Genomic DNA, 26,195 nt, shown 5'->3' on the forward strand with positions numbered 1-26,195 from the left:
GTTTTTACATTTTTTTAATCATAGAAAACGATATAGAAATAAATCCCTCCAGCTGTTCTTTGCGTATTGGTCCGAAGGGAACTAGGGAGCCAAGTTAGTGAGGAGGTGAAGGCAGCGATTCAGGCAACGCTGGTGAGGGCTGGAGCTAAAACAGCACAGACTGCAGAGGGAGAGGAGGGTGTGGAATAAAAAGTATCATCTTGTCTGTTGTCTTCCCTCACTCCCACAGTCCAAAGTGCTTCGGGAGAAATGGCTGCTGCAGGGTATACCCGCTGGAACTACCGAAGAGGAGGAAGCCAGGAGGCGGCAGTCTGAAGAGGATGAGTTCAGAGTCAAGCAACTTGAAGACAACATTCAGAGGTAGGTGGATTCCAGCCCAGGGAGCCCCTGCCATAGTTTTATGGTGCAGTAACCACTGCTCTCCTCTAGGTGGCCTTTCTCAATACTGTTACCTTCGGTACTTGAGGATTTTCTTCCTAAACAAAGCACATTGATGATGTTTAAAATTTTCCAGATGACCTAGAGTTATGACACTGAGTACTAATTATTTTTTCTTTTTATTTTTAACTTTTATTTTAAGTTTGGGGGTGCAAATACAGGTTTGTTATATAGGTAAACTTGTGTCATGGGGATTTGTTGGACAGATTATTTCAACACCCAGGTATGAAGCCTAGTACCCCTTAACTATTCTTCCTGATTCTCTCCCTCCTCCCTCCCTTCACCCTCTGACAGGCCCCAGTGTGTGTTGTTCCCTTCTATATGTCCGTGTGTTCCCATCATCAGTTTCCACTTATAAGTGAGAACATGTGATATTTGGTTTTCTGTTCCAGTACTGGTTTGCTAAGGATAATGGCCTCTACCTCTATCCATGTCCCTGCAAAGGACATGATCTCATCTTTTTCTGTGGCTGCAAAGAGTACTGATTATTGCACTGGGCTGTAATACAGCACTGTGATGGCTTCATGGGCCCAGGAGGTGTTGTGAGCAGCTCGCCCCTTCAGTAAGTGCTCCCTTTTGAGTTCTCATATTAGCTTTCATCATTTTCCTCCTTCAGGTCAGGTTGTTAGCTGTTACTGCTGCTGTAGTGGGTCTGTTTTCAAATTTGCTATATTTGGTCAATTTGAAATGGGAAAACTGTAGTCAACAGTCTTGGGATTGAAATGAAGAGTGCGGAAGTGCTGAGTGAGAGCACCCCGGTATAGGTTAGGTGCCTGTGCTCTAAAGATACACTTTGCATTGTCTGCTTTCACTGCTCAGAGAGTGGTTTCTTTATGGTTCTCAACCAGGATCTGATCATTTCAATCTGGGAGATAAGCAACCTGTCTGTGGCCAATGGCTGGCCAGGCTCACACAGGAGAAATAATGTAGGTTTCTTCTTGGGAGTTCTAGCCACCCAGGTCCCAGGATGCCTAGCCAGAGAGATATGAGATAGGGATGGAAGGTGGTAAGCATACCAACCATTTATATCATATACATGTATATCATATGCATATATATAGAGAGAGTAGGTGTTATTATAGACAGAAGGCAGAAAGGATTTGGAAAACAGGATAAAATTAGTTACATGACCTTATCTATTTTTCTTTCTATTTCTTTTCTTTTTTTTTTTTTAAGAGATGAGGTATCACTCTGCTGTCCATGCTGGACTGCAGTGGCACAATCATAGCTCACTGCAGCCTCAAACTCCTGGGCTTAAGCTATCCTCCTGCCTCAGCCTCTCAGATAGTTGAGAATATAAGCTCATGCCACTGTGCCTGGCATTTTTTTTTAATTTTTGGTAGAGACAGGGTCTCACTATGTTGCTTAGGCTGGTCTTGAACTCCTGGCTTCAGGTGATCCTTCCCTCTTGGCCTCCCAAAGTGTTGGGGTTATAGGCGTGAACCACTGCGTTTGTCCTTTTCTGCTTTTCTTAAATGGCATTGGGAAACATGGTTTTCCAATTAAATTGGCAGTTTAACCTTGGTTTGACTGCAAATATATTGTTATTATGTTCTAATAGGTGGTAACTCACACTTGCAGAATGAGCCATTGGACATGGAGGCTAGACTCTTAAACAGAGACTCAGTTTTTGGCTGAATTGACCATGGAATGAGGTGTTAAGAGTTAGGGGCTGGTTTATTGTTCACCTGGCCATGATCATACTCAGAAAAAAAATTTTAAAGTTCTTTTTATCCTTTAAGTCAACGGAATAAAGAGCTCAATCAATGTTTGTAGGCAGTCTTGCCCATTTAGAACTAGATTCCCAAGCCAGAGGAAGGAAATCACAATAGCCTCAAGGGGTGGGTGGTGAGGCCTGGAATCAGGGGCTATTTCTTCTGTCCTAGTCATGACTTTGGGCCAAATGGGCACTGGACATGTGCTGTGGTGAGCTCTGCTCCCTGGAGCTTCTTTCTGTAGGAGCAGAACTATGGTGAGCATTGTTTCCTCTGCAGGGCCTCCTGAGGAGCAGTTTCTTCCTACCCTGGAATTCAGTTTCTGCTTCCTCTCATCTCACTGGCATCTTCTCTACCACAATGTTTATTAACATCTTTAATCTTCAATCCCATGGGAAGAAAGAGGTGTTATCTCTTTTTCCATAAAGGACACTCAGTCACCTAAGACATTTCCCTGTAGTCGAACACAGTTTAGTTCTCGTTCACAGAATGACATTTGAATAGTTCTAAAGGCTCATTGCAAACATGAGCACCCTACCGTGTTACAAAGTCCCTGTGGATTGGCTGGCGTGGCTCTGATGATAGGGCTGAGCTCACCTAAGTGATTCTAAGCTGCATATTGCCTAAGTCCACTCTTGTTTACCCTGTGCTAGCAGGCTAACCATGACACTGTCTCTTCCTGGCAACGGGAGAGGTACAAGAGGGCTGAGCAGAAGTAAGGCCTAGGCTCGCAGAACTGCCCATAAGCCATCTGCCAAACAAAGTCAATCACCAAGCCCAGCACCAAGAGAGGAGACCAGCCAACTTTTAGTGGAAGGAACACACATCAGGGAAGGGTGAAGAATGGGAACGAATAATTCAGTCTTCCAGGAGCATGATTGTTGAATTGAAAATTGCAAGCATTCAGGAAAATGGACTGGCATTAGGGAAACTACAGAAAAGCCATTTTAAAAGAAACAGGACTGGCTGGGTGTGGTGGCTTGCATCTGTAATCCCAGCACTTTGGGAGGCAGAGGCAGGTGGATCACCTGGTCAGGAGTTCAAGACCAGCCTGGTCAACATGGCAAAACCCCGTCTCTACTAAAAATACAAAAATTAAACCGGCTTGGTGATGGACACCTGTAATTTCAGCTACTCGGGAGGTTGAGGCGCAAGAATTGCTTGAACCTGGGAGGCAGAGGTTGCTGTGAGCCGAGATCATGCCATGGCACTCCAGCCTGGCAACAGAGTGAGATTACATCTCAAAAAATCAAAATTAAAATAAAGAGGACTAACTGAAACAATGCAAGAATGCAGAAAGAAAGGAAGAAGAGAGTAAGAGAGAATATGAGTGACTTCAAGATCAAATTTACGATCTGATTTTTATATAATAGGAATCTTGAAAATTATAAGATCAGTTGCAGAACCATTAAATAAAAGAATTTGAAGGGAAACCTTCTTTACTCAAAGCAAAATATTAATCTGTAGATCTTTAGATTTGGGCCCACTAGTCTAAGTCACCCCCAGAAATCAATTAGATTCTCCTAAGGAGATACATGACCTGTTTGCAAACTATAAAGTATATTAGTACAGTTGTGCCCTGAATGCATTTTCATCCTTGTTGTTGAACTCAGAATAGCTTGAAGACACTGAAGGAGGAATAGAGAATAGTAACCAAAGTACAATGAACATTTCTACCAAGAAAGATGAAGGAAAATTGGGTCATTTAGTTTCGAAAATGAAAAGATAATGATACCGTAACTTAGAACTTCAAGTGTATGTAGGATTAGGCCATGTCTTAATTCTTTATGTGTCGGCCATTTTGAGTATGACAAAGACTTCAAATAAAGCATGCAAATTAGACATATGTCTATTTCCCTAAGTACCTCCTAGAAGAAAGAACATTATCACCTTGTGATTCTGATTCTATGATTCTTTACAGTGCCAATAAACTGTACAGGAAGTTCCAGGTTTGCAGACATGTTTTCTTCCAAAATGTTATTTATAAATTTGTAGTGGTTTGGAAGGGCCAGTGTTGTTTTTCTGCCAGAATTATTTTATGTGGTGCTTAGCTTTTGAAGGCAGTCCACGAAGAAGGAAGGAAGGATGGAAAAATGTGACTAGCATATTAAACCCTGGGCATTAGAATCACTTGGGAAGGTTTTAAAAGGTAAGAATTACCAAGCCTCATTCTAGGAAATTTGGATTTAGTGACCCAAGTAAGGAGCCCTGGAATCTGTGTTTTTTTAAAAGGGTGTTCCAGATAATTCCATTGTATGGTCAGGTTCAAAATGATTGCTATAAGTGGAAAAAAGGAAAGATCATAAATGAAATCCTACTTTAATACCTAGAAACCCCCCAAGGAGAGTGGGAAGTAAATAATGTTTATAAGAAAATTGGCTTCACACACAAGGATGAAGGACAACCCTGGCTCTTGATTTCAGACTGCTTCTGAGCCTTCCTGCTTTGACTCAAGGAAATTTGAAACCTGCTTTGGAGATTCCTGCTGGTGAGAGTAGCTCTGGCTTAGAGATCAGGTCTCTCCTCCATAGGCCCCACAGTGGAGCCAAGCTTTCATTTGAAGTTGATTAGAAACAGCCTTGGTTTACCAGGCTAAAGCTGATACAGGTCAGGAAAACTGCCGACTTTCCAGAAGGCCAGAAAATTCAACCATTCTTCCAAGATTTCTGGCTAAAATTCAAAGTAATGTGGCCTTGAAGGGATGACACCAAAGCTGCCAAGGAAGAGGAAAACCTGGTGGCCACAGTGGATAAATAGATGATCATTCTTTTGCATAGCTTTCCCCTGGGTAACGTCAGGATTATATTTTTGGCTCCCTGGAAACCAGAATTAAAATAGGCTAAATAAGATTGGAATTGTTGAAAGCAAAATCTGTAGACGTTTCCTTTTTTAAAATGTTTGAATGTCCACATCTTCTGTATGCTTTGCTTCTTGTTGGGGTGACGTATCGAGAAATCCCAAGAGACTGTTTCTGGCTTGAGCCCATTGCCAGCCATTGTGCATGCCACTACTGTGTGTGGTGGGTCCCCGGAGGCCACATGTGGACCTCGGATTGATGCTCTTGGAGATTTTAGGTAGTTAGATCCACACTAGCCCTGTTTACTTCATGTCTGCCCCAAGCATTAAGTCTTGTTACTTGCCTTGTGACTTTCTCAGTTAAGATCCTCTTTCATTTCATTGGGTTTTACTAAAGTGTTTGAAATACAGGGTATTATTATAAAAATATATATATATATATTACAGGTATATAAAATACAGCTATATTATTAGTGAGAAATAGGGGGATAATTTTTCTCCCAACCTTATCAGTTGGGTGAAGACCAACCCCAGTGAAGATGAGAAGCTTCATTGAATATTAAGTGAGAATGGGATGAGCTGTCACAAAGCCAGGGTGTTAATTCAAACTCTGCTCACCATTTGCTGGGTGACCTTGGGCAAGGCTTTCCCTCTCTCCAGTCTCAGTTTCCTCCTATCTTCAGTGAGAGATCTCTTAGGATCTTCCAGCTCTGGTATTCTGATTTTGCCTGATTTGAGGAGTTGGTTAGAGATATTTTTCTTTTTTCTTTTTTTTTTTTTAAGAAAAAAAGAATATTAAGAATAAAGAAGAGGAAGAAAGAGAAAGAGGAAGAGGGAGAGAGAATGGGGGGTATTGCTTTATTGCCCGGGCTAGAATGCAGTCTAAATATGGGTATGCCTATAATTGTGCTTAATAATGGAGACATGAAAGAAAATGAGGGAAGAGAATAACAAGGAGCCAACCAATATTTCGTTCAAACTTCTAAGTTGAAATGATGTGGTACTGATAAGAGTGTATATTTTGTGTATTTAAAGTGAAGAGTTCTATAAATGTTAATTAAGTTTACTTGTTCCGGATCTGAGTTCAAGTCCTGGATATCGTTGTTAATTTTCTGTCTCATTGATCTGTCTAATGTTAATGTTGAAGTCTCCCACTATTATTGTGTGGGAGTCTAAGTCTCTTTATAAGTCTTGTATGTCTGGGTATTCCTGTATTGGGTGCGTATATATTTAGGATCTTCAGCTCTTCTTGTTGTTGCATTGATCCTTTTATCATTATATAATGTCCTTCTTTGCTTCTTTTGATCTTTGTTGCTTTAATGACTATTTTATAAGAGGCAAAAATCGTAACTTCTGCTTTTTATTTATTTATTTTTGCTCTCCGTTTGGTTGGTAAATCTTTCTCCATCCCTTTGTTTTGAGTCTTTGTGTATCCTTGAATGTGAGATGGGTCTGGATGCAGCATACTGATGGGTTTTAGTTTTTTATCCAAATTGCCTGTCTGTCTTTGGATTGGGGGATTTAGTCAATTTAAATTTAGAATGAATAATGATATATGTGAGTTTAATACTGCCATTTAATATTAGCTGGCTATTTTGCCCATTAATTGATGTAAATTCTTCATTATATTGATGCTCTTTACTTTTTGGTATTTTTTTAGAAAGGCTGATACTGTTTGTTCCTTTCTATGTGTATTGGTTCTTTCAGAAGCTCTTGTAAAGCAGGCCTGGTGGTGATGAAATCTCTGAGTGCTTGCTTGTTCACAAAAAACTTTATTTTTCCTTCACTTATGAAGCTTAGTTTGGCTGGATGTGAAATTCTTGGTTGAAAGTTCTTTTCTTTAAGGATATTGAATATTGGCCCCCACTCTCTTCTGGCTTGTAGGGTTTCTGCTGAGAGATCTGCTGTAAGTCTGATAGGCTTCCCTTTGTGGGTAAGCTGACCTTTCTCTCTGGCTGCCCTTAGTATTTTCTCCTTCGTTTCAACCCCGGTGAATCTGACGATCATGTGCCTTGGAGTTGCTCTTCTTGAGGAATATCTTTGTGGTGTTCTCTGTATTACCTGGAGTTGAATATTATCCTGCCTTACTAGGTTGGGAAAATTTTCCTGAATAATATCCTGAAGTATATTTTCCAGTTTGGATTCATTCTCTTCGTCACATTCAGGTACACCTATCAAGCGTAGATTAGGTCTTTTCACATAGTCCCATATTTCTTGGAGACTTTGCTGGTTCCTTTTTATCCTTTTTTCTCTAATCTTTTCTTCTCGTTTTACTTCATTGAGTTGGTCTTCGACCTCTGATATCCTTTCTTCTGCTTGATCAATTCGGCTGTTAAAACTTGTGCATACTTCACGAAGTTCTCGTATTGTGTTTTTCAGCTCCATCAATTCACTTATTTTCCTCTCTAAACTGTGTATTCTTGTTAACATTTCATCAATCCTTTTTTCAAAGTTCTTAGTTTCTTTGGATTGGGTTAGAACAAGTTCTTTTAATTCACAGAAGTTTCTTATTATCCACATTTTGAAGCCTGCTTCTGTAATTGGAACACACTCGTTCTCCATCAAGCCTTGTTCCATTGCTGATGAGGAACTGTGATCCCCTGCTGAGGGAGAGGTGTTCTGATCTTGGGTATTCTCAGCCTTTTTTGGCTGTTTTCTTCCCTTCATCTTAGATTTATCCATCTGTGGTCTTTATAATTACCGTCTTTGTAGTTGGGTTTCTGAGTGGACGTCCAACTTATTGATTCTCAGCGCTGAAATCTGAGCAACCCACTGCCCCAGCTAAATCAGCGGCGTTAAGATTGATGGTGCTTTTCTGACTCTGCACCAAGAACCGATGCTCCAAGGCACCGGCAAAACTGCCTCGCCGGTCACAAGAGTCACACTGGCTGGGGCTCCTCCGCTGGGAATCTCCTGGTGCGTGAGCAACAAGAATTCATCTGAAAGTGTGGCGTCTGCTCGTTCTCTGCGCTTTCACTGGGAGCTACAATCCCGAGCTGCTAGTGATCAGCCATCTTGGATCAACCTCGGTTAGAGATATTTTTCAACAATGTACCTGTGCAGAGAGATGTTAGTGTTATAGAAAGAGGTAGTGTTGGAAACAGATCAGAGTGGAGGAAGGAAGTTAAGTTCTCAAAAAACAAAAGCCCTAGGTATAAGTAACTGATTCATCACAAAGATGACTAATTCATCTAAACAGCTGTCTGTTCTAAAATATGTCACATCAAATATTCATTGAATAAAATATTGAAGTCTCAGTTGCTAACCTAGAGAGGGCCAAGCAGCTTTAAAAAAAATCAGGATACAAGTGTACTTTTCATTTCTGCATTGGACCTATGATTCTCTGAGTACCTGTGTGGGTCTCTAGTAAGTACCAGAGTTAACTTAATTTTCCACATTGTTAGCAGGCTCAATGCCAAAGACGTAGAGACATCAGGCATAAGTGTGTATATGTTATTAAGCATCTGGATGTTATGTTGTGGGGTTTGGCAACTAAGAAGATGACAGTTACTTACAACTGTACCAGAAAAGGCAACCACTGAAATCTTCATTCAAATCACAAAGGACGCTTGCTTGAGATTCATTGTGTTCTTCACATTTGCTATTTTTAACTCCATGATTCACTGTTCTTTTGAGCAGGGAGGGGAGCACTCCACAGCCATATCTGTGCATTCCCAGACTGGGTCCCCGCCCCACGTTCAGCCACATTTGGCAATGCAGCTCAATTATTGCTTCCATTCTTTTGTTTCCTTCCAAAACAAAACTATATATGCTATGTATACAGTAGTGTCATTATGTTGTGTAATATTTCCTGGTTTCTCACTCCCTTCTGGATAGTGGCCTAGCTTTACTGCTTCCATTTAATTCATTAGTTTTCTAATTTAAGCATCATAAGACTCCCATGAGGTAGTGATGATGATGATGATGATGATGGCACAAGAAAGAGGCATAAGAGGTGAAGTAACTTGCTAAATGTTAGATGTTGCTAAATGTTGCCTTGGGAGATAAAATCACTCTGAGTTGAGAAGTACTGCTCAAAAGCCTGACATTATGTGTGTTGATACTAAGATGAAAATCTCACCACCAAGTGGTTTCAGGATACAGAACCCTAAATCTAATCTGTGAAGATAACATTAGTGATTCTTAGTGGAAAAATGACAAAAAAAAAAAAAAAAAATTCAATGGAAGAACATATAAGATGAGTAAAAAAATAATAAAAAATATTAAGTGAAAGAGCAAGTATTTGAACTCAACTCTGCCTAATTCTAAAGCATGTCTTCAAAAATCCCAACAGAAGTTTTTGTTTTAAGCTAAAAAAAAAATTTGAGAACTCTGATATTGAGTGAAATTGCACTAACATTCACCTCATGATGCAGGAAGAGGGACAGGTAATGTGATTCTCCCTCCTCAACCTCCACGCTCGCTGCTTCAGGCAGTGTATCAGACACACCACACTTGGAGGTGCTGGTCTTCAGCCTGTTGTGGGTGGTCATCGTGATAGTGAGACTGCCCCCTTCAGGTTCTTTCATGAAGTGCAGGTTTCATTATAGGCTTGGCTCCGTTCTGTGTCTTTCGGAAGCCCTTTGTTCCTGATTGCACTTTCTAACCTGTGGACAGTCTAAACCTCTGCTGGAAACCGCGTGTGCTTCTGAAAAGGGCTCCAGCATAGCAAACTCACTAACAAGCTGGACCTCAGAACTTGACCAAACTTGGGTGGAGTCCTAGTACTGCATTTACAAGTTGTCTGATCTTGGACAAGCCATGTTCACTCTCTGGACTTAAGTGTCCTCGCCTGTACGTTGGGGAAAACGATACCCTCCTTGCAGTGCTATTGTAATATGTAGAGGCCATGTGTGTTTGTGAAGTGCCACAAACAGCAGGCTGTCAATAAGAATAGTGCTGTTGGCTGGGTGTGGTGGCTCATGCCTGTAATCCCAGCACTTTGGGAGGCCGAGGCAGGTGGATCATCTGAGGTCAGGAGTTTGACACCAGCCTGGCCAATGTGGTGAAACCTCATCTCTGCTAAAAGTACAAAAAATCAGCTGGGCATGGTGGCAGGCGCTTGTAATCCCAGCTACTCGGAAGGCTGAGGCAGAAGAATCACTTGAACCCGGGAGGCAGAGGTTGCAGCGAGCCAAGATCACACCATTGCACTCCAGCCTGGGCAACGAGAGTGAAAAAACTCTCAAAAAAAAAAAAAGTGCAGTGCTGTTGTTATTGTTGTTTCTTCCATTCCCGTTTCTTAACAGCAGCACTATTGACATTTAGGACTGGATAGCTATTTGTGCTGAGTGGCTTTCTTGAGTATTACAAGGTATTTAGTAGCATCCCTGGCCTCTACCTACTGGTTTCCAGGGGCACCATCGCCCTCTCCGAGTCATGATAATAAAACGTGTCTCCAGATGTTGTTAGATGTTGCCTTGGGGGACAAAATCACTCTGAGTTGAGAACTACTGCTCAAAAGCCTGGCATTATGTATATTGATACTGAGATGAAAATCTCACCACCGAGTATTTTCAGAATACAGAACCCTAAAAAGATTTATGAAGATAACATTAGAGATGCTCAGCACAAAATAACAGTGTTTCAGTTGCTTGAAAATATAGGGCTTCTCCTAAGCACTGAGCCATGAAAATCGGTTCAGAGTTAAAAAGAAATAGTTGCTTTTTTGGTTTTTGCATTCAATATTGTGCTGCTTTTACAAAGGCTCTGATTTTATGACAGTTCATAAAACCATAAGTATCTTAGCATATACTTGACTGATATGTTATATGGATCAACTCCTATCTGATTCTTGAATTTGCAATGAACATAATGAGTGGGAGTGAAAAAACAGTCTCTCTCCAAAGCCTGAAAGTGACAGGAAACTCATTTACTTGCAGAATAAAACCCAAGTCTGTACTGGAACAACTCGCATTATTACAGAGGATCTACCTTTGGGATGAAAGTTCTGTTCCCTGTAGCTCCCACCCTCTCTCTGGTCCTTGCCCTATTCTCCAAGGAGCAGGCAGGAAAAAGCCCTCTTCACTGACTGAGAAAATCTAGATGCTTAGGGTTTGTGGTCAGCTTTGGAACCTGGCACAGGTAAGGGAGGAAACCCTTAAATTGCAGTCCAGCATTTCAACATTTCATGTGCGTTTCTTCAACAGTAGCAGAAGGCCTGCCAGATATACCCAAGCCGTCGTGCCTCACTCAGGTTTTGTAGGATCCATTATAATCACCTCATTATTGGTCTGGTAAATTGGGATTAAAGTGCCCAGAACTATGAAAATAGTAGGAGATTTTTTTCCATACACTGAGGCCATGTAAGAGTCCTATTTGGGAAATGCATGCATTTTCCAGCCGTCAGAACAATTGCTGCAATTGAAGGAATTCTGCAAAGTCAACTTTTTAAGTAGCCAGTTCCAGGCTTTTTGGCCTATGACTGCCACACCCCAAGTTTTCTCTCTACAAAAAACTTTGATAATAATCTTTTTCCAATTTTAGGTCACCTTGCATAGCCCCTCTAGACTGTAGTGTGTCCATTTCCAACCCCTCTACATTCTTGATGGAATGGAAACATCAAGCCTCCTGTTGACATACTCTTTCACAGTTTTCATGAATTATGCATTTTGAAGGCAGCAGACAAGATGGCGTCTCCGTCCTTTCCAGCATCCTCCAGCAGGGAGGTCTTATTTGGTACCACCATCCCAAGCGCCCCGGAGCCAAGATGATCTGTTGAGCACAACCCCCACTTGGTGCTTCCTCTGTTCACTGTATAGGCCACAGGGAAGAGTACTGTGCAGCCTTCCCAGCTTCTCTTTCCCTCAGGTCTAGGCTTGGAGCCTTCCAGGGCAGTGAATGGGTGATAAAATCATCTCTGATTATGGGGTTTTGGTCCTTTAGCAAACTCATGCAAGGATGTTAGGAAAAACACTCTTCTTCCTCCTACTATCCTAAAAGCAACTTCTGACATCAGGAGTTCCTTTGGATCGCTCACCCACAGGTATAAACCATAAGAGTGGGAAATTCGGGCCAGTGAGAGGAAAGGGTTACACTAAGAGATGACTTAGGTGTTCGTTTGATCAGGAGAGGTCTGCTTATGTCTCAGTTCCCATCCTTGTTTTCGGAAACTCTTTTTAGCATACTTGAAGTACATGTTCAGTTAAACTTGCAAAATGAAGAATCAAAGAATGGAGGCCTAAGTGTGACTCACCTGAGGCCACATGCAGAGTGAGGAGACGTCAGTGTGCTGCTCACAGAAGCATCTCCCGCACCTCCAACAAGCCTTTTTATCTCCTTTGAAACAGAATCTCTAATGGAATAAACCACTCCAGGGATCCTAGCGTCTTGTTTATTCCTCCTATGCAGAAAGGCAAAGGGAAAAATTAAGTAATATCTGAATACCACCTAGTGCACAGAGAATACCTGTGAAATTACAGGGACATTCAGCCAGCAAAGAATGTCCCCCTGGCCAGGTACCTGGAGGAAGGCTTTTAAGCATTACCGTGCTGTGCAGCATGGGGCTGCCAGCTTGACCACATTCTAGCTGGAAGAACCAGGCATCTTTAAAGACCAGTAGCCTTCAGGGCCATTGCCGGGCCACACGGCTCCTTTGGGCAATTAGAAAATGCAGTTGCACAGTGTAGGCACCACTTAGAAAGCCACTGGCTGGACTTCAGCTCTCTTTATTCTCTAGGCCGGCATCTTGGGCAACAGCCGTCTATACAGGCATGCACCATGGCCCTGCTGGCTTCCTGGTCTCCACGTGCCTCCTCCTTGTTGGTCATTAAGGTTACGCCATTCCCCTCCCCTCCTCCACCTGCCATTATTAAGTAATATCATTTACTGAGGCGATGGAGATGAAGATTTTTACAGGTCGCAGGGCAACACTGACAAGTCACCCATCATTTTTGTGCATGTGTGAGACAGAGTCTCACTCACTCTATCGCCAGGCTGGAGTGCATTGGCGCAACCTCAGTTCACTGCAACCTTCATCTCCCAGGTTCAAGTGATTCTCCTGTCCCAGCCCCCTAAGTAAGTGGGATTATATGAGTGCACCACCACGCCAAGCTAATTTTTGTATTTTTAGTAGAGATGAGGGTCCCACCATGTTGGCCAAGCTGGTCTTGAACTCTTGACCCTAAGCTATCTGCCCACCTTGGCTTCCCAAAGTGCTGGGATTACAGATGTGAGTCCCCATGCCTGGCCATCATCCATCAATTTTTAGATGGTGAGATGGCTCCCATGATGGATGTTATGAAAGGGTCTATGGGTGCATATAAAAGGGAGTGATCATTACCACTCAGTCCAGGTAAAACTCCCTTTTTTGGGAGTCCCTTTCACCTTCTTTCACCTGGATGGAGGGTGAAGACAATGTGGTTTGCATTGCTAGGTAAATGTTTCCTTATTGTTTTTCATTATGTGTTATCCCTAAGATGACATCCCAAGGATGTAAACTCCCCTGGAGTAAGGATTGTCTTGATTACCTACTGTATTAGTTTCCTGAGACTGATGGAACAAATTTCTACATACTTGGTGCCTTAAACCAGTTCCAGAGGCCAGAAGTCCAAAATCAAGATACTGACAGGGCTGTGCTTTCTCCCAGGGTCTGGGGAGAATCCTCCCTTGCCCCTCGTGGCTCTGAGTGGGTCCAGCATTCCTTGGCTTGTGGCTGTGTCACTCTAACCTTTGCCTTTGTTTTCACGTGCGCTTCTCTTCTTCTATGTCTTTTCCTTTCTTATAAAGACCCATATCACTGGATCTGGGGCTCCCCTAGATAATTCAGGGCAATCTTATCTCAAGGTCCTTAAATTAATGACATCCACACAGACCCTTTTCTCTGCATAAGGTCATATTCATGGGTTCTGGAGGTTAGGATGTGGACATATCTTTTTGGGGCTCTCATTCAGCATACTATATCTGAGTGCCTAGATTTTAGCTTGCACCTAGAAGGTTGATCAATAAATAGTCTTCAATTTAATTTATCTGTATCAGTTTTACTTCATCCATAGGATTGCCATGAGGTTCAGAAATCATCATTTACATCCAGCGATGGTGTAAGGCAATGGCTAAGGGCATGAACGTCTGCATAATATTGCTGGGTTCGAGTCCAGAATCTCTGCTTGCTGCCTGTATAATTTGAGGCAAGTTCTTTAGCTTCTCTCTACTTCAGTTTCTTCTTCTATAAATAATAATAATGAGATCAACTTTATTTTGGAGTGGTGACTATTAAATCAATATATGCAAAGTGTCCAGAACTGTCTTGGACTTCACACCCAATAGCTTTTAGCTTTTATTATAAAAATGAAAGAGTGATATGACAATGTACAGTATATGAATAATCTCAAATTGTTTAATTTTTATCAGACTCCCTCTCCACTTTCAGAAACAGCTGAGAGGGCTGTCACTGCCCTGTGATTAGCATGGCATTTGAGAAGTCAGCTGCAGCTGGGCATTCAGGTCCAAGGGTGCCTTGGAAGGGTACCGCTCACCTCTGCGGGCCAGGCAAGAGGAAGGCAGGGAGGCTGGGAGCACAGCACTGAAAGAGGAGTGGCCACTGCCTTACAAGGCCAAGAAGCGTCCCATCTCTGGGCAACTGTCAGGTTCTTTCCTGCCCTGGGAACAGCTCAAATCTGTCTGTTTATTCCCTACCCCCAGGCCTTCAGCAGGAATTCCAGGACTGCTGGGCCTGCCCAGGGCCTGTCAGCTAAAGTAGAGGATGAAAAAGAACAAATCCAAAGGCAGAAGAAATAGGATAATATGATAGATGAATTTGAGAAGAATCCAAACCAACCGTGGGCAGACCAAGTTGAATAGGGTAAGAGGCTAGAGTTATCTCAGCAGGGTTTGTTTGTTTGTTTGTTTTATTTTGTTTTTGAGACAGTCTCACTCTGTCGCCCAGGCTGGAGTGCATTGGTGCTGATCTCAGCTCACTGCAACCTCCACCTCCTGAGTTCAAGTGAAACTCTCATGCCTCAGCCTCCAGAGTAGCTGGGATTGCAGTTGTGTGTCACCACACCCAGCTAATTTGTGTATTAACACCATAGAGATGGGGTTTCACAATGTTGGCCAGGGTGGTCTTGAACTCCTGACCTCAAATGATCTACCAACCTCAGCCTCCTAAAGTGCTGGGATTACAGGCATGAGGACCATACCCAAAGATCTTAGCAGGTTGTTTTAAAAAACGTTTAGCTTTCTGATGAGAAAATGTGGATGAGATGAGAACATGTGGACACATGGCGGGGAGGGCCCAACAAACACTGGAGCCTGTCAGGGGGGTTGGGGGAGGGTGATCACCAAGAAGAATAACAATACCTAGGTGGAAGGTTGATCTGTGCAGTAAACCACCATGGCACATGTTCACCCATGTAACAAACCTGCACATCCTGCACATGTATCCCAGAATTTAAAATAAAAGTTGAAGAAATAAAGTTCAATCTTCTGCTTTCCAGTTGCTTATTAAAAAAAAAAAGTGTCTGGCTGTGTACCATGGCTCACACCTATAATCCCAGCATTTTTGGGAGGCCGAGGTGGGTGGATTGCCTGAGGTCAGGTGTTTGAGACCAGCCTGGCCAACATGGTGAAACTCCATCTCTACTAAAAATATGAAAAATTAGCTGGGCATGGTGGCAGGTGCCTGTAATCTCAGCTACTTGGGAGGCTGAGGCAGGAGAAGTGCTTGAACCCAGGAGGCAGAGGTTGCAATGAGCCAAGATTGCACCACTGCACTCCAGTCTGGGCAACAGATTGAGGCGCCATCTCAAAATATGAATAGATAAAGAAAATGCATCTAAGATTTCTGAGTGATGCCCTGCTCAAGTGCATAGGGGACTTGCTTTATTACAGAAAAATGGCCAAACCCAGTAATATTCAGTGTATGGTCCAGGGACTGCTTCTGGTCAGGCAACTGTTTATTACCAGTCTGTGACAAAGACAGAAATTGTCAGTAGGGTGTTTAGAAACTTTCATAGCAATATGCTAGTCCAGTGGGTGATGGGTGGACTCATCTTATTGAATACTGAATAGGGTGGAGACAGGTTTGAGTGTCGTTGCACTCATGTGGTGAGTTGCATGTGTCATGGGCTGAGTGCTAGTATTGGTCTGTGATGGATTGAGATGAAACCCTTGTCATGACCATAAAATTTTGAGCACCATTGCTGCAAGCCAAATGCCAACGATGATTATATGCCCCAAGACCACACTTTTTTGCCTACATTTTTTTAAAGAGAGACACGGCCTCACTATGCTGCCCAGGCTGGTCTTGAACTCCTAGGCTCAAGCAATCCTCCCATCTCGGCTTCCCAAATTGCTGGGATTACATTTGTGAGTCACTGCCAAGCCTGCCTGAATGTCTAAATCTTGTCATTGCCACCATTTGCAACATTTACCTTTAGATCTAGAAAAGAACTTGGAGTCTTTCTACTAGGCCTATCCCTATACCACTTACCGTCTTAGAAGTGAAGAACCTGAGGCCAGGCCAGGCCGCAGGACCCTCAGAATGATGCAGCCTGTCAGTGATCTTCCTGGCACAAAACCCAGTGTTCTTTCAAGGTACGATTCTTTTCCTGTAACTAATGCAAAAACAAATCTCAGCCGGTGACAAGGAATCACAGATTTCGAATGAGTGCCCTCTGAATGATGGGTTTCCTTGCAAGTAGTTGTTTCATCAACATGACTTCGGGAGCATCTCAGGCCTTCCATGCAATGGGGTCTGCTGGTCGCGGGGCTGCTCTGTTAAAGCAAAGGATGGGAATCTAAGGTACTGACATTTTCATATTAGCCACACAGATGTCTTGGTTCATAACCTTGAGAAAATCAGTTGGTGTCCCAGCTGAATCTGTAAATAGGAATGAGAATACAATTTGCTGTCTCTGGGGACGTTCTAAGAATTTTTGTCAGGCTAGAAGAGGAGGCCTGGAGAGATTTATTTGATCTGGGAGAGCAGAAGTCAAACTTGGTTTTTCATTCTGTAAGATCCGCTATGGTTAAAATATGGTCAGAGGGTTCATTCAGCCTCCTACTTCAGGTTGAACTATACTTACTTTCTCTTGCTTTTAAAGAAGGAAGGGAGACTGCAAATGAGTGGCTTTTCTTTTAGTCAGTGCTGTCTTTTGCTATGACAATATTGTATTAGTCTGTTACATACATGAGACTGGATAATTTATAAGGGAAAGAGGTTTAATTGACTCACAGTTCAGCATGGCTGGAGAGTCCTGGAGAAACTTACAATCATGACAGAAGGGGAAGCAAACACATCCTTCTTCGCATGCAGCAATAAGAAGCGGCGAGGAGAAGCACCGAGCATAAAGGGGAATCTCCTCATGGCTCACGCCTGTAATCCCAACACTTTGGGTGGGAGGCCTAGGTGGGTGGCTCACTTGAGGTCAGGAGTTTGAGACCAGCCTGGCCAACATGGTGAAACCCCATCTCTACTAAAAATAACTGGGCGTGGTGGCAAGCGCCTGTAATCCCAGCTACTCAGGAGGCTGAGGCAGCAAAACTATTTGAACCTGGGAGCTGGAGGTTGCAGTGAGCCGAGATCACGCTGTTGCACTCCAGGCTGGGCAACAAGGGTAAAACTCCATCTCAAAAAGGAAAAGAAATCATCACAGCTCATGAGAACTCACTCCCTATTACAAAAACAGCATGAGGATAACTGCTCCGATGATTCAATTACCTCCCTCCAGGTCCCTCCCACAACACATGGGGGTTATGGGAACTACAATTCAAGATGAGATTTGGGTGGGGACACAATGAAACCATATCAGATATTAATGGAGTCTGGCAGGGTGGAAGCATGGCTTCATACTGGCAGTGAGTCAGAAGGGGCATCTTCATATTTCAAGCACTTAGCTTCCAAGTGTGTCCTGTGTGCAGTGGAGTCAGATGCAGCTCTAATAAAGAACATGACTCAGAAGAGGCATGGTGGCTCATGACTGTAGTCCCTGTGAGTTGGCAGCCTGAGGTATGAAGATTGCTTGAGTCCAGGAGTTCAAGACCAGCCTGGGCAACATAGTGAGACCTCATCTCTGCAAAAAATACAAAAATTAGCCAAGCATGATGGTGTATGCCTATAGTCCCAGCTACTCGAGAGGCTTAGGCAGGAGGATCACTGAAGCCCAGGAGTTTGAGTCTACAGTGAGCTGTGATCATGCCAGTGTCCATCCTGGACAACAGAGTGAGACCCTGTCTCCAAAACACAATTAATTCTTTAATTAAAATGTTCAAAAGAATGTTCTTTAATTAAAATTGTTCAAAAGAACTCAGATGCCCCTCAGGCTTCTCTTCAGACAGCAAAATCTCACTGGTTTTCAAATATCCTAACTGAAATTTTCAGTTCCAGCTATCTTTTGCTTCATCTGGTAATTAATTCCAGGGTTTTTTTTTTTTTCTTTTTTTTTTTTTTTTGCCTCTCTTTAGATGTGAATCCCATGCTAGCTAACGAATTATGGTAACAGGAAAATGTGGATTTTTCCATAAAATTTGAGTATTCACCACTCAACCTTTAAGCAGAAAGCTCTGGGACCTATCTAGCATAAGTGTAGAGTGAAGGTTTAAGAGTGAGCATTCTTCCCTTCGTCACTTCCGTGGCCTCGAACTAGTTAGTTAAGATTTTGTGCCTCATTTTCCTCATCTGAGAAATGGAAATAATCGTAATGTATGCTTCGGGGGTTGCTGTGGGGCACAAATGCGTTAACATGTATAAACTGCTTAAAATAGTATTTGGTAATGATGACAGCTGCTGTTACTATTGTGACCCAAATCCTATATTTGCTTCAAGCAAATGGAATGATTCTCAGAGCAAATTTTTTCACTATCTATTTATTAGAAGGAGGTTTAATGTAATTCTGGATTATGTCACAAATCATATTCACTTCATTCAGTGTAAAAAACAAGTATCTGTTGACAATTTGTTTGTTCTGAGACAGGCGGGATTCCTACTCACACCATTAGAAATGATGTTTGTGTCTCACGCTGTTCATCTCCTCCAACCAAGACTCCACTGTTTCCTATCAGCTCGTTCAGTCGGACTGGAGGTGGAGAATCCCACTTACCATTTAGATTAAATTTTTTTTTATCATCAGCATAGGAGGATTTGCATTAAACAAATTGCAGGTAATCACATTAGCAAACCAAGAAGACTTACAGTTGAAGAGGGCAAAAAAAAAAAATAATAATAATTTACTTAAGTGCTCTATGAAAGCTATTTGTGGGTTTCTCTCTTCTCAAACAGGAATTAATCAGAAAACAAGGGTTTTTTTTTTGTTGTTTTAATAATTTGAACAAAAGATCATGTAATGCCTATCTGCCTCGCCACAGCTGTGCTCTTCACACCTGCTCCAGGTTATAGCAGCATCAAGGTCAACCTCCCAATAGTTCAAGTACAAATAAGACTTCACCTGTGCATAAACATGTGCTTACACACCTCCATCTTCCCAAATTTTCTCTCCAGACTGTTTTACAGAATAAGGAAACAGGTCTCAAAAGACATCTCTCAGCCATTTGAAAACACATTTTTTTTCCCCAGAGTGCTAAATTCATGCTTCTTCTTTTATGTGTGTTAGAAATAAACACATAAATAATAAGCAGTCTTGCCCTGGACTGGTTCATGTTCACATTCATAGGCGCTGCACATCCTTGATTGGGACATATTCACCATGGTTTGTTGAATTATTGCACTTTTAAGAATCAATCTGAAGGTTAAAATTAGGAGTCTAGGTAAAAACAAGTCTCTATACTTGGTGAAGATCTTAGGAATTTCTAACTGACTTTGGAACAGCCGTTTGTTAAAAAACACTTCCCGTCTTCAAACTCCACTGACTCCATTTTTCTTTTTCACTAATTCTCCCTTCCTTCTTCCTCCACGCCCCCTGCATTTGGAGCAGTGTCCTCACCTCCCATTCACTCTTCTACACCTGCCAAATCACCAGTGACCATTTAGGGGCTAAGTGCAAAGGAGACTTCTAAACACTCACTTTCGTCAACTGCCGAATGCTCCCTATTCCTTCTTGAAACACGCTCCCTCCTCCTTTACTTGAGATAACGCTATCCTTCCTCTGTCCATCTGGGAAATGTTGGTGCTTTGAGGTTCTTGACTTAGGGCTCTTTTCTTCACTTCTCCCATTCTCTGAATGAAATTGTCAGTTCCCATGGCTTCTGAAATATAGGCATTCTTTTATCTAATTTTTTCTCTTGACCTACCCATACAGCCAACTGCCCCCCAACCATATCCATTTGGATTCTCCCCAGAAACCTAAAACTCAGCATGCTAAAAGTTAATTAGTCATTCCTTTCTCTAACTGATTCCTTTTCATTGATTCTTTATCTCATTGAAAAGCATCAGCGTACAGCCAGTTGCCCAAGTCTGAAATCAGGACATTGTTCTTGATTCTTTTCACCCTTTCAACTCCTATATCTAATCAGTAAGTTTGTATTGTAAAAGGTTTCTTAAATCTTTCTACACTTTTCCCTCCCACTTCCATGACCCTCATCCAGGCCACCTTCTCACCTCGTCTCCCTTCCCCTGGAGTTGTGTCCTTCTGACCTAACCTCAGCCACCCAGCAGAAATATCTTTCCAACTTCATATTTGACAATGCTACTCTTCAACTTCAAACCCTTTACCTGTTTTCCTTGGACTATAAAGTTCAACTTCCTTAATACGGCTTAGAAAGCCTTTTGTGGTGTGACCTCTTCTTACTTCTCTGGCCTTGTCTCCCATAATTGTGTCTTCCCATTGCCAGCCACCCCAGTAACTACCTGCAGTTCCCTGGATGTATCAAGCTCTCTCTGTGTTCCGTTTTCTGGATCTGCTGCCCCTTCTCCCAGGAACATTCTTCAGTGGCTCTTTATGTGGTTAACTCCTACTGAGCCATCAAGTCTCAGCTGAGATACCACTTTCCCTGAGGCCTGAGCCCTGGTTTAATGTTCCCTGTAGGTGTTTTTACCTTAGCGCTCACTGTATCGTAGTACATAGGAAGCTGTTTTCTTTCCCCATCCTGCTCTAGCCTCAGCTCCCTAGGGGCAAAGACACCACAGTGTTCACCCTTGTATTCCCAGATCTTAGTACACTGCCAGGCTCAATGGGTTTTCATACATATTTACATTAAGAAAGGAGAAAATCATGTCAGAAGTACAGATGACACACCCAGGGATACTCTGGATATAAATGCTTGTAATATTTCCCTCTGTAAGCATTTCCAGTGGGGAGTTCAGCTTTTGTCTCAATTACTCTGATTGGCATGCAATCATGACATGAAACTAAAGGGAGGAGACTGTTTTCTTGGCATTTACCTAGAAGTATAGATAAGTACTGCCACGAACACACATTCTTGCTAACAATTCTTGCTCTAGAGTAGTTGATGTCACATCCACTTGAATCAAGATGATTAAGTAGGTATCCACTGGGTGTCATGAATAACAGTGGTGAAGTGCTGGAGTTACAGAAAATAAGCAAAACCTCCCTTGCTCTTACAGATCTGACAGTCTAAGCACCCAATATGTGTGCCACAAGTGCTGGCAGATATCATACTTGTACTCAAGATAGTGGAAATTCAAGAAAGCTGTGACCGTGGAGGACCTTAGGATTGGGGCTTTTACCCCAGTAGTCTTTGGCTGAGATCAGTCTTTCTAAAATGTATTCATCATTCAGTCAAATGCTTCTGCTGGAGGCCAAGCATAATTAGAGATACAGAGATGAAAATGACAGCCATTACCCTCACAAGACCTATAATCTACCCAATAATAATGGGAGACAAGTCTTTAGAGTTGTTTAATTTGGAGTTTCCAGAGCTTCCCTGGAGCTTCTGGACTGATGTTTCTATTGCACTGGAGTCCCATCATTTGACAATAGAAGGTCTCCTTCCAAGAATTATTTCTTTCTGCCAGACACTTAACTTTGACTTCAGACAGTACATTCTGGTCTGTATCTAGTATCTTTAATACCTGAATCTTTTAAATCACTGATGCTCACCCTTCTGAAAAGTAAAAGGTAAATCAAATTCAATATGTTTCAATTAATTGGAAGGGAGTTTCAAGCTCAGAGGAAATGAACTAGGATGGCCATGTTGGGATATGAACTGAATGGTTACCATTGAGATGGAGCAAATGCACCTGGTTATCATTAGGTGGGACCAGATTGGAAAATAGAGGTCCTTCCTTGACTTCACTGAGGTTTGGCCATTTCAGCCTCAAGCAGGATCCCAGCTCTGGCGCTGGACTTGAGTTACTGGATAATGATGTCATTAGGAAACTGTGACCATCTAAGGAGTTAGACTGCTCAACAGCAATGTCAGCAGCTTGTCACAGATACTCTATGCAGACCAAGCTCATTTGGCTCTTCCCAGCTCAGCCACCTGTTGTAAACAGCTGAGAGGGCCTAGCTCCGCGTGGAGGATGTCATTATCACTGGTATGTTCTCTTCCTGGGAGCCGAGGAAGTGTGGAAACAGAGAGGACACAGTTGATTCCTGCTTTCACTCAGTCTCTCTGGCTATTAGAAGAAACAGTTCAGGCATGGCCAGCCAAAGGGTGCTTCTCCTTCACAGGATCTTCTGTCTCTTTGAAGACGGGACAAGCTCAGGCCTAACCGCAGAAGCAGTTCTGGAGAAAAGACAGAATAACAGGATGGAAACAACTCACGGAGGGCTTTGAATGCTAGGCGGTGGGACTTAGAATTTATCCCAGAGGCCATGGAACGCTATTAGAAGTTTCAGAGGTGTACTGAAGGCAGTGGTGAAGTGAGGATGCTGGTTCAATGTCACAATTAGAGCAAGGCGAGGGTGCAGAGAAGTCAAGGGCAGGCTGGGAACGAACTGGGCAGACTGCTAGTTTTGCTTGAATTTGGCAGGATTGGGGAAGACAATCTACCAGCAGAGGATGGATCAGGATGCCAGAAGGCAAAGAAAACAAGCCATTCAGAAATCCCAAGATCATCGTGGCTGGGCCAGAGAATGAATCAGACAGAAGCAGCATAGGGCTCTGGAGAGTACCAGGGAGAGGCATTGCCATATCCGCTGTCTCCTTTTTTTTTCTTTGTTTTTTGAAAAATGTCAGCAATATCTTGGACCTGAATAGAGTTCTGCCATGGAATAGGGTTTCTCTTTGCCCAAGGTTCCAAGAGACTGAGCAGGATCTTATTACAGATGCAGTGAAAAGTGTATGTTTTTCAGTATTAGACTGACCTCATCTACTACATGTCCCACACCTCATGAACTACATGGGACTTGGGGCAAGCTACTTAACCCATCTGCAAAGTGGGAACTAATGATATGTATCTCATTTGGCTGTTGTAAGGCTTAATCAAGTTAATACATGTAAAACGTCTAATCAGTGCCTAGCACATAGTGAGTTCCCAGGTGCTATAGGACCCTTTCATCTTTCTCTCCTTAGAGCATCAGAGAGCTTGTCCTCCGTGGCTCCTGTTTCTCTCTGGCCAGAGGCACAGTCTCCATGGGAGCATGGGAGGGATGTAATCAGAATAGCAGCATTCTTTTATTATGAAGTCAATTCAGCCATCCCTCAATTTACTGGGTCCCTGAAAGGCAGTAACAGTGAGCCATCATTGTAATGCACTAAAAGTAGCTGGAGGCTGTAATCCCCCGCGGCAGGCAGATCATGAGGTCAAGAGATCGAGAACCATCCTGGCCAAAACAGTGAAACCTCATTTCTACTAAACATACAAAAATTAGCTGGATGTGGTGGCACACACCTGGAGTCCTAGCTACTTGGGAGGCTGAGGCAGGAGAACTGCTTGAACCTGGGAGGCAGAGGTTGCAGTGAGCCGAGATCGTGCCACTGTACTCCAGCCTGGTGACAGAGCAAGACTCTATCTAAAAAAAAAAAAAAAAAGTTACTGGATACTCCAGGAAGCCCTCCTTGTGGCACATTGTTAGGTGAGGCGTGTCAGCGTTGACTTCTTTTGTAAGTGCTGCTTTTGTTGAGTTCAGTGCGTTGTGAGGTCGAGTGACTTGGTGAATGTGTTCAGTGCCTTAGCCACCCCTCAGTTAGCTTTTAGAGTAGTGGACCTCACAGCCAAATGCAGAGTCTAACTGTCACTTTCCAGACATTTACTGTGCCCTTGGCCCTGGCTGGACTTTGGAAATCCAAAGGTGCGTATGACCAATGCCTGCTTTGGGAGGAGCTCCCTGTCTGTGTGGAACGCATCTGTGCCCTTCTGGTCCAAATGAGAAGAGAACATGGGGGGGTGAGTGTGCACACCCGCAGATGCTGGACCCCATTCGGCTCCGCAGACACCCGGGTCTACTTTATGCAGGTTCTTGTGTCGGTTTCTGGCATTGCTGAGATGACAGAGGCCTCTGTCTCTGAAGCCTCAGAGATGTCATGGACCTCTTTTTCTGATGGAGCTCATGAGCCAGATGTCACTCCTGGCCCAGGTCACTGGGTCACCAGATGCACGGGTGAAAGAGCTGCTGTTGAACAAACGGCTTGGGACACACTTGCTGGAGAAGCATGGTGAGCCAGCCTCGGGGAGGGAGGGCGTTGTGCAGGAGCGTGATGTATGGGTCTTGCTGCTGCTTTTCAGAAGCTGGAGAGCTGTGAGCCTTCGGCTTCACATCAGCACCGAGACTAGCCTTTGGTAGGAGGGAGGATGTGCGTATTGGGAGGATGCGTGTATTGTGGGCCATCCTGGACCACAGGGCCACTGGTTGGGTTGTTCATAATTGGCCTTTGGGGACACCTACTGCAACCCATTTTTTAGGTGGCCCCTCTAAAGTGATGATCTCAATGAAGATGGTTCACATTGTCCCACTACTTCTAGAAGGCCTGAACCTGTTCTCCCAGGAACAGGGAGAGAAACTGGTTGGGAAGGTCCAGAGGTTCACGACTTCTAGAAGCAGTGGGACCAATGTGAACGAACCATCTACATGGCTCAGCTGGAGATTTTTGCACACCGCATTAGGGGCAAATGCGCTGTTCCTTTGAAAATGACAAGGGAGCAAAGCATCCAGGGTTATGGACATTTAACAAACTTTCTCCTCCTAAGTACACAATACCAAATCTGCTGAATCACAGCCATCAGCTTTACCTAAATTCCCATAGGTACTACCTCAGTTAGGGGAACTATGACTTCATCTGACACTAGATGGCGCTCCATGTGCACATAAGCCGCTCCCACATAGCGAACTTGAATCAGATTTTGTTTTTTTTACGTGTGGACACACACGTGCATACACAGTCTTACCTTTTCCATCCTTGAACCCAATAATAAACACTTTGATTTTCCTTTTAGCATTCAAATGATAGAATGTATTTTCCTTCTCTGGTTTAACGTTAGATTCTACAGATATTCCTTGATATTGTGGGCCACAAAGCATATATTAAGATGAATTTGAATTTATTCTGTTAAATAGTGTGTTTTGGTTTATCTTATAAGTGCTGTGTTTAACAGACTGATTTCTAAATTAAATTTTTTGAAAGCACTGGAAGAGAAAGGAAGCACAAACATTTGAATAGTGCTTACTCCATGGAGGCAGGCAGTGTTCTGAGATATTTTAAACATCCTCTCATTTAAGCTTCATAACTTTGATGTAGGTCTTCCATATGCATCATTATAACCATTTTATAGATGAGGAGAAAATTAGATTGTAGCATGAAAGGTGTTTAGAGTCCCTTTTTCCTTCCTGTCAATTTTCTTATCTTTAACATAGGAATAAAATAATCCCTAATTGCTGTAAAAGGATGTTGTAAACTAAATCATTGCACAAATATTGCCATTATTATTATTATAACTTGGATTTCATGGGAATATAATTTTCATCTGTGCCCAGGAGGCTTGTGATCACTCATTCATTCACATGAAAACATTTATGCGGGTCCCAGGTCATTGCCTCTGCCTGAGACGTCTCATACCAAGATGCTGTGTACTATTTCTAAAACAAATTGAGTCTGTCTTGAAATCTCTTATAGTTGAGGTCTCCAGGGAAGTTTCTTAGTGCATTCAGCGGGTAATTCTCCCTTAGTCTCGGGATTTAGAAATGATAGATGTGGTAGGATGACTTTGGGGTGGGGCCTCTGCTGAACACAGAGGTGGCCAGTGCTGATTTCACATAAGCCAAACCAGCGGGAAGAGGCAGGCTGTTTTTTAAAATTATTATTCTGGCTTTTTTAAAATTTATTTTTATTGCATTTTAGATTTTGGGGTACATGTGAAGAACATGGAAGATTGTTGCATAGGTACACACATGGCAGCATGATGTGCTGCCTTCCTCCCCTTCACCTATATCTGGTATTTCTCCCCATGCTATC

The 26,195-nt window shown here is 42.8% G+C and overlaps 1 protein-coding gene across 7 annotated transcripts in view; it reads left to right on the plus strand.

Moving 5' to 3' along the window:
* PALM2AKAP2 (PALM2 and AKAP2 fusion) overlaps positions 1 to 26,195 on the plus strand; it is a 511,473-nt gene that overhangs the window by 240,326 nt on the left and 244,952 nt on the right. For all 7 annotated transcript variants that reach the window (XM_074395145.1, XM_074395148.1, XM_074395147.1 and 4 more), the window contains exon 4: positions 230 to 360. In XM_074395145.1, coding sequence (XP_074251246.1) covers positions 230 to 360 — 131 coding nt within the window. The remainder of the gene's footprint in view (positions 1 to 229; positions 361 to 26,195) is intronic.

The sequence above is a fragment of the Saimiri boliviensis genome, chromosome 2 (genome assembly GCF_048565385.1).
Source record: "Saimiri boliviensis isolate mSaiBol1 chromosome 2, mSaiBol1.pri, whole genome shotgun sequence".
In the NCBI taxonomy this organism is placed as follows: domain Eukaryota; kingdom Metazoa; phylum Chordata; class Mammalia; order Primates; family Cebidae; genus Saimiri; species Saimiri boliviensis.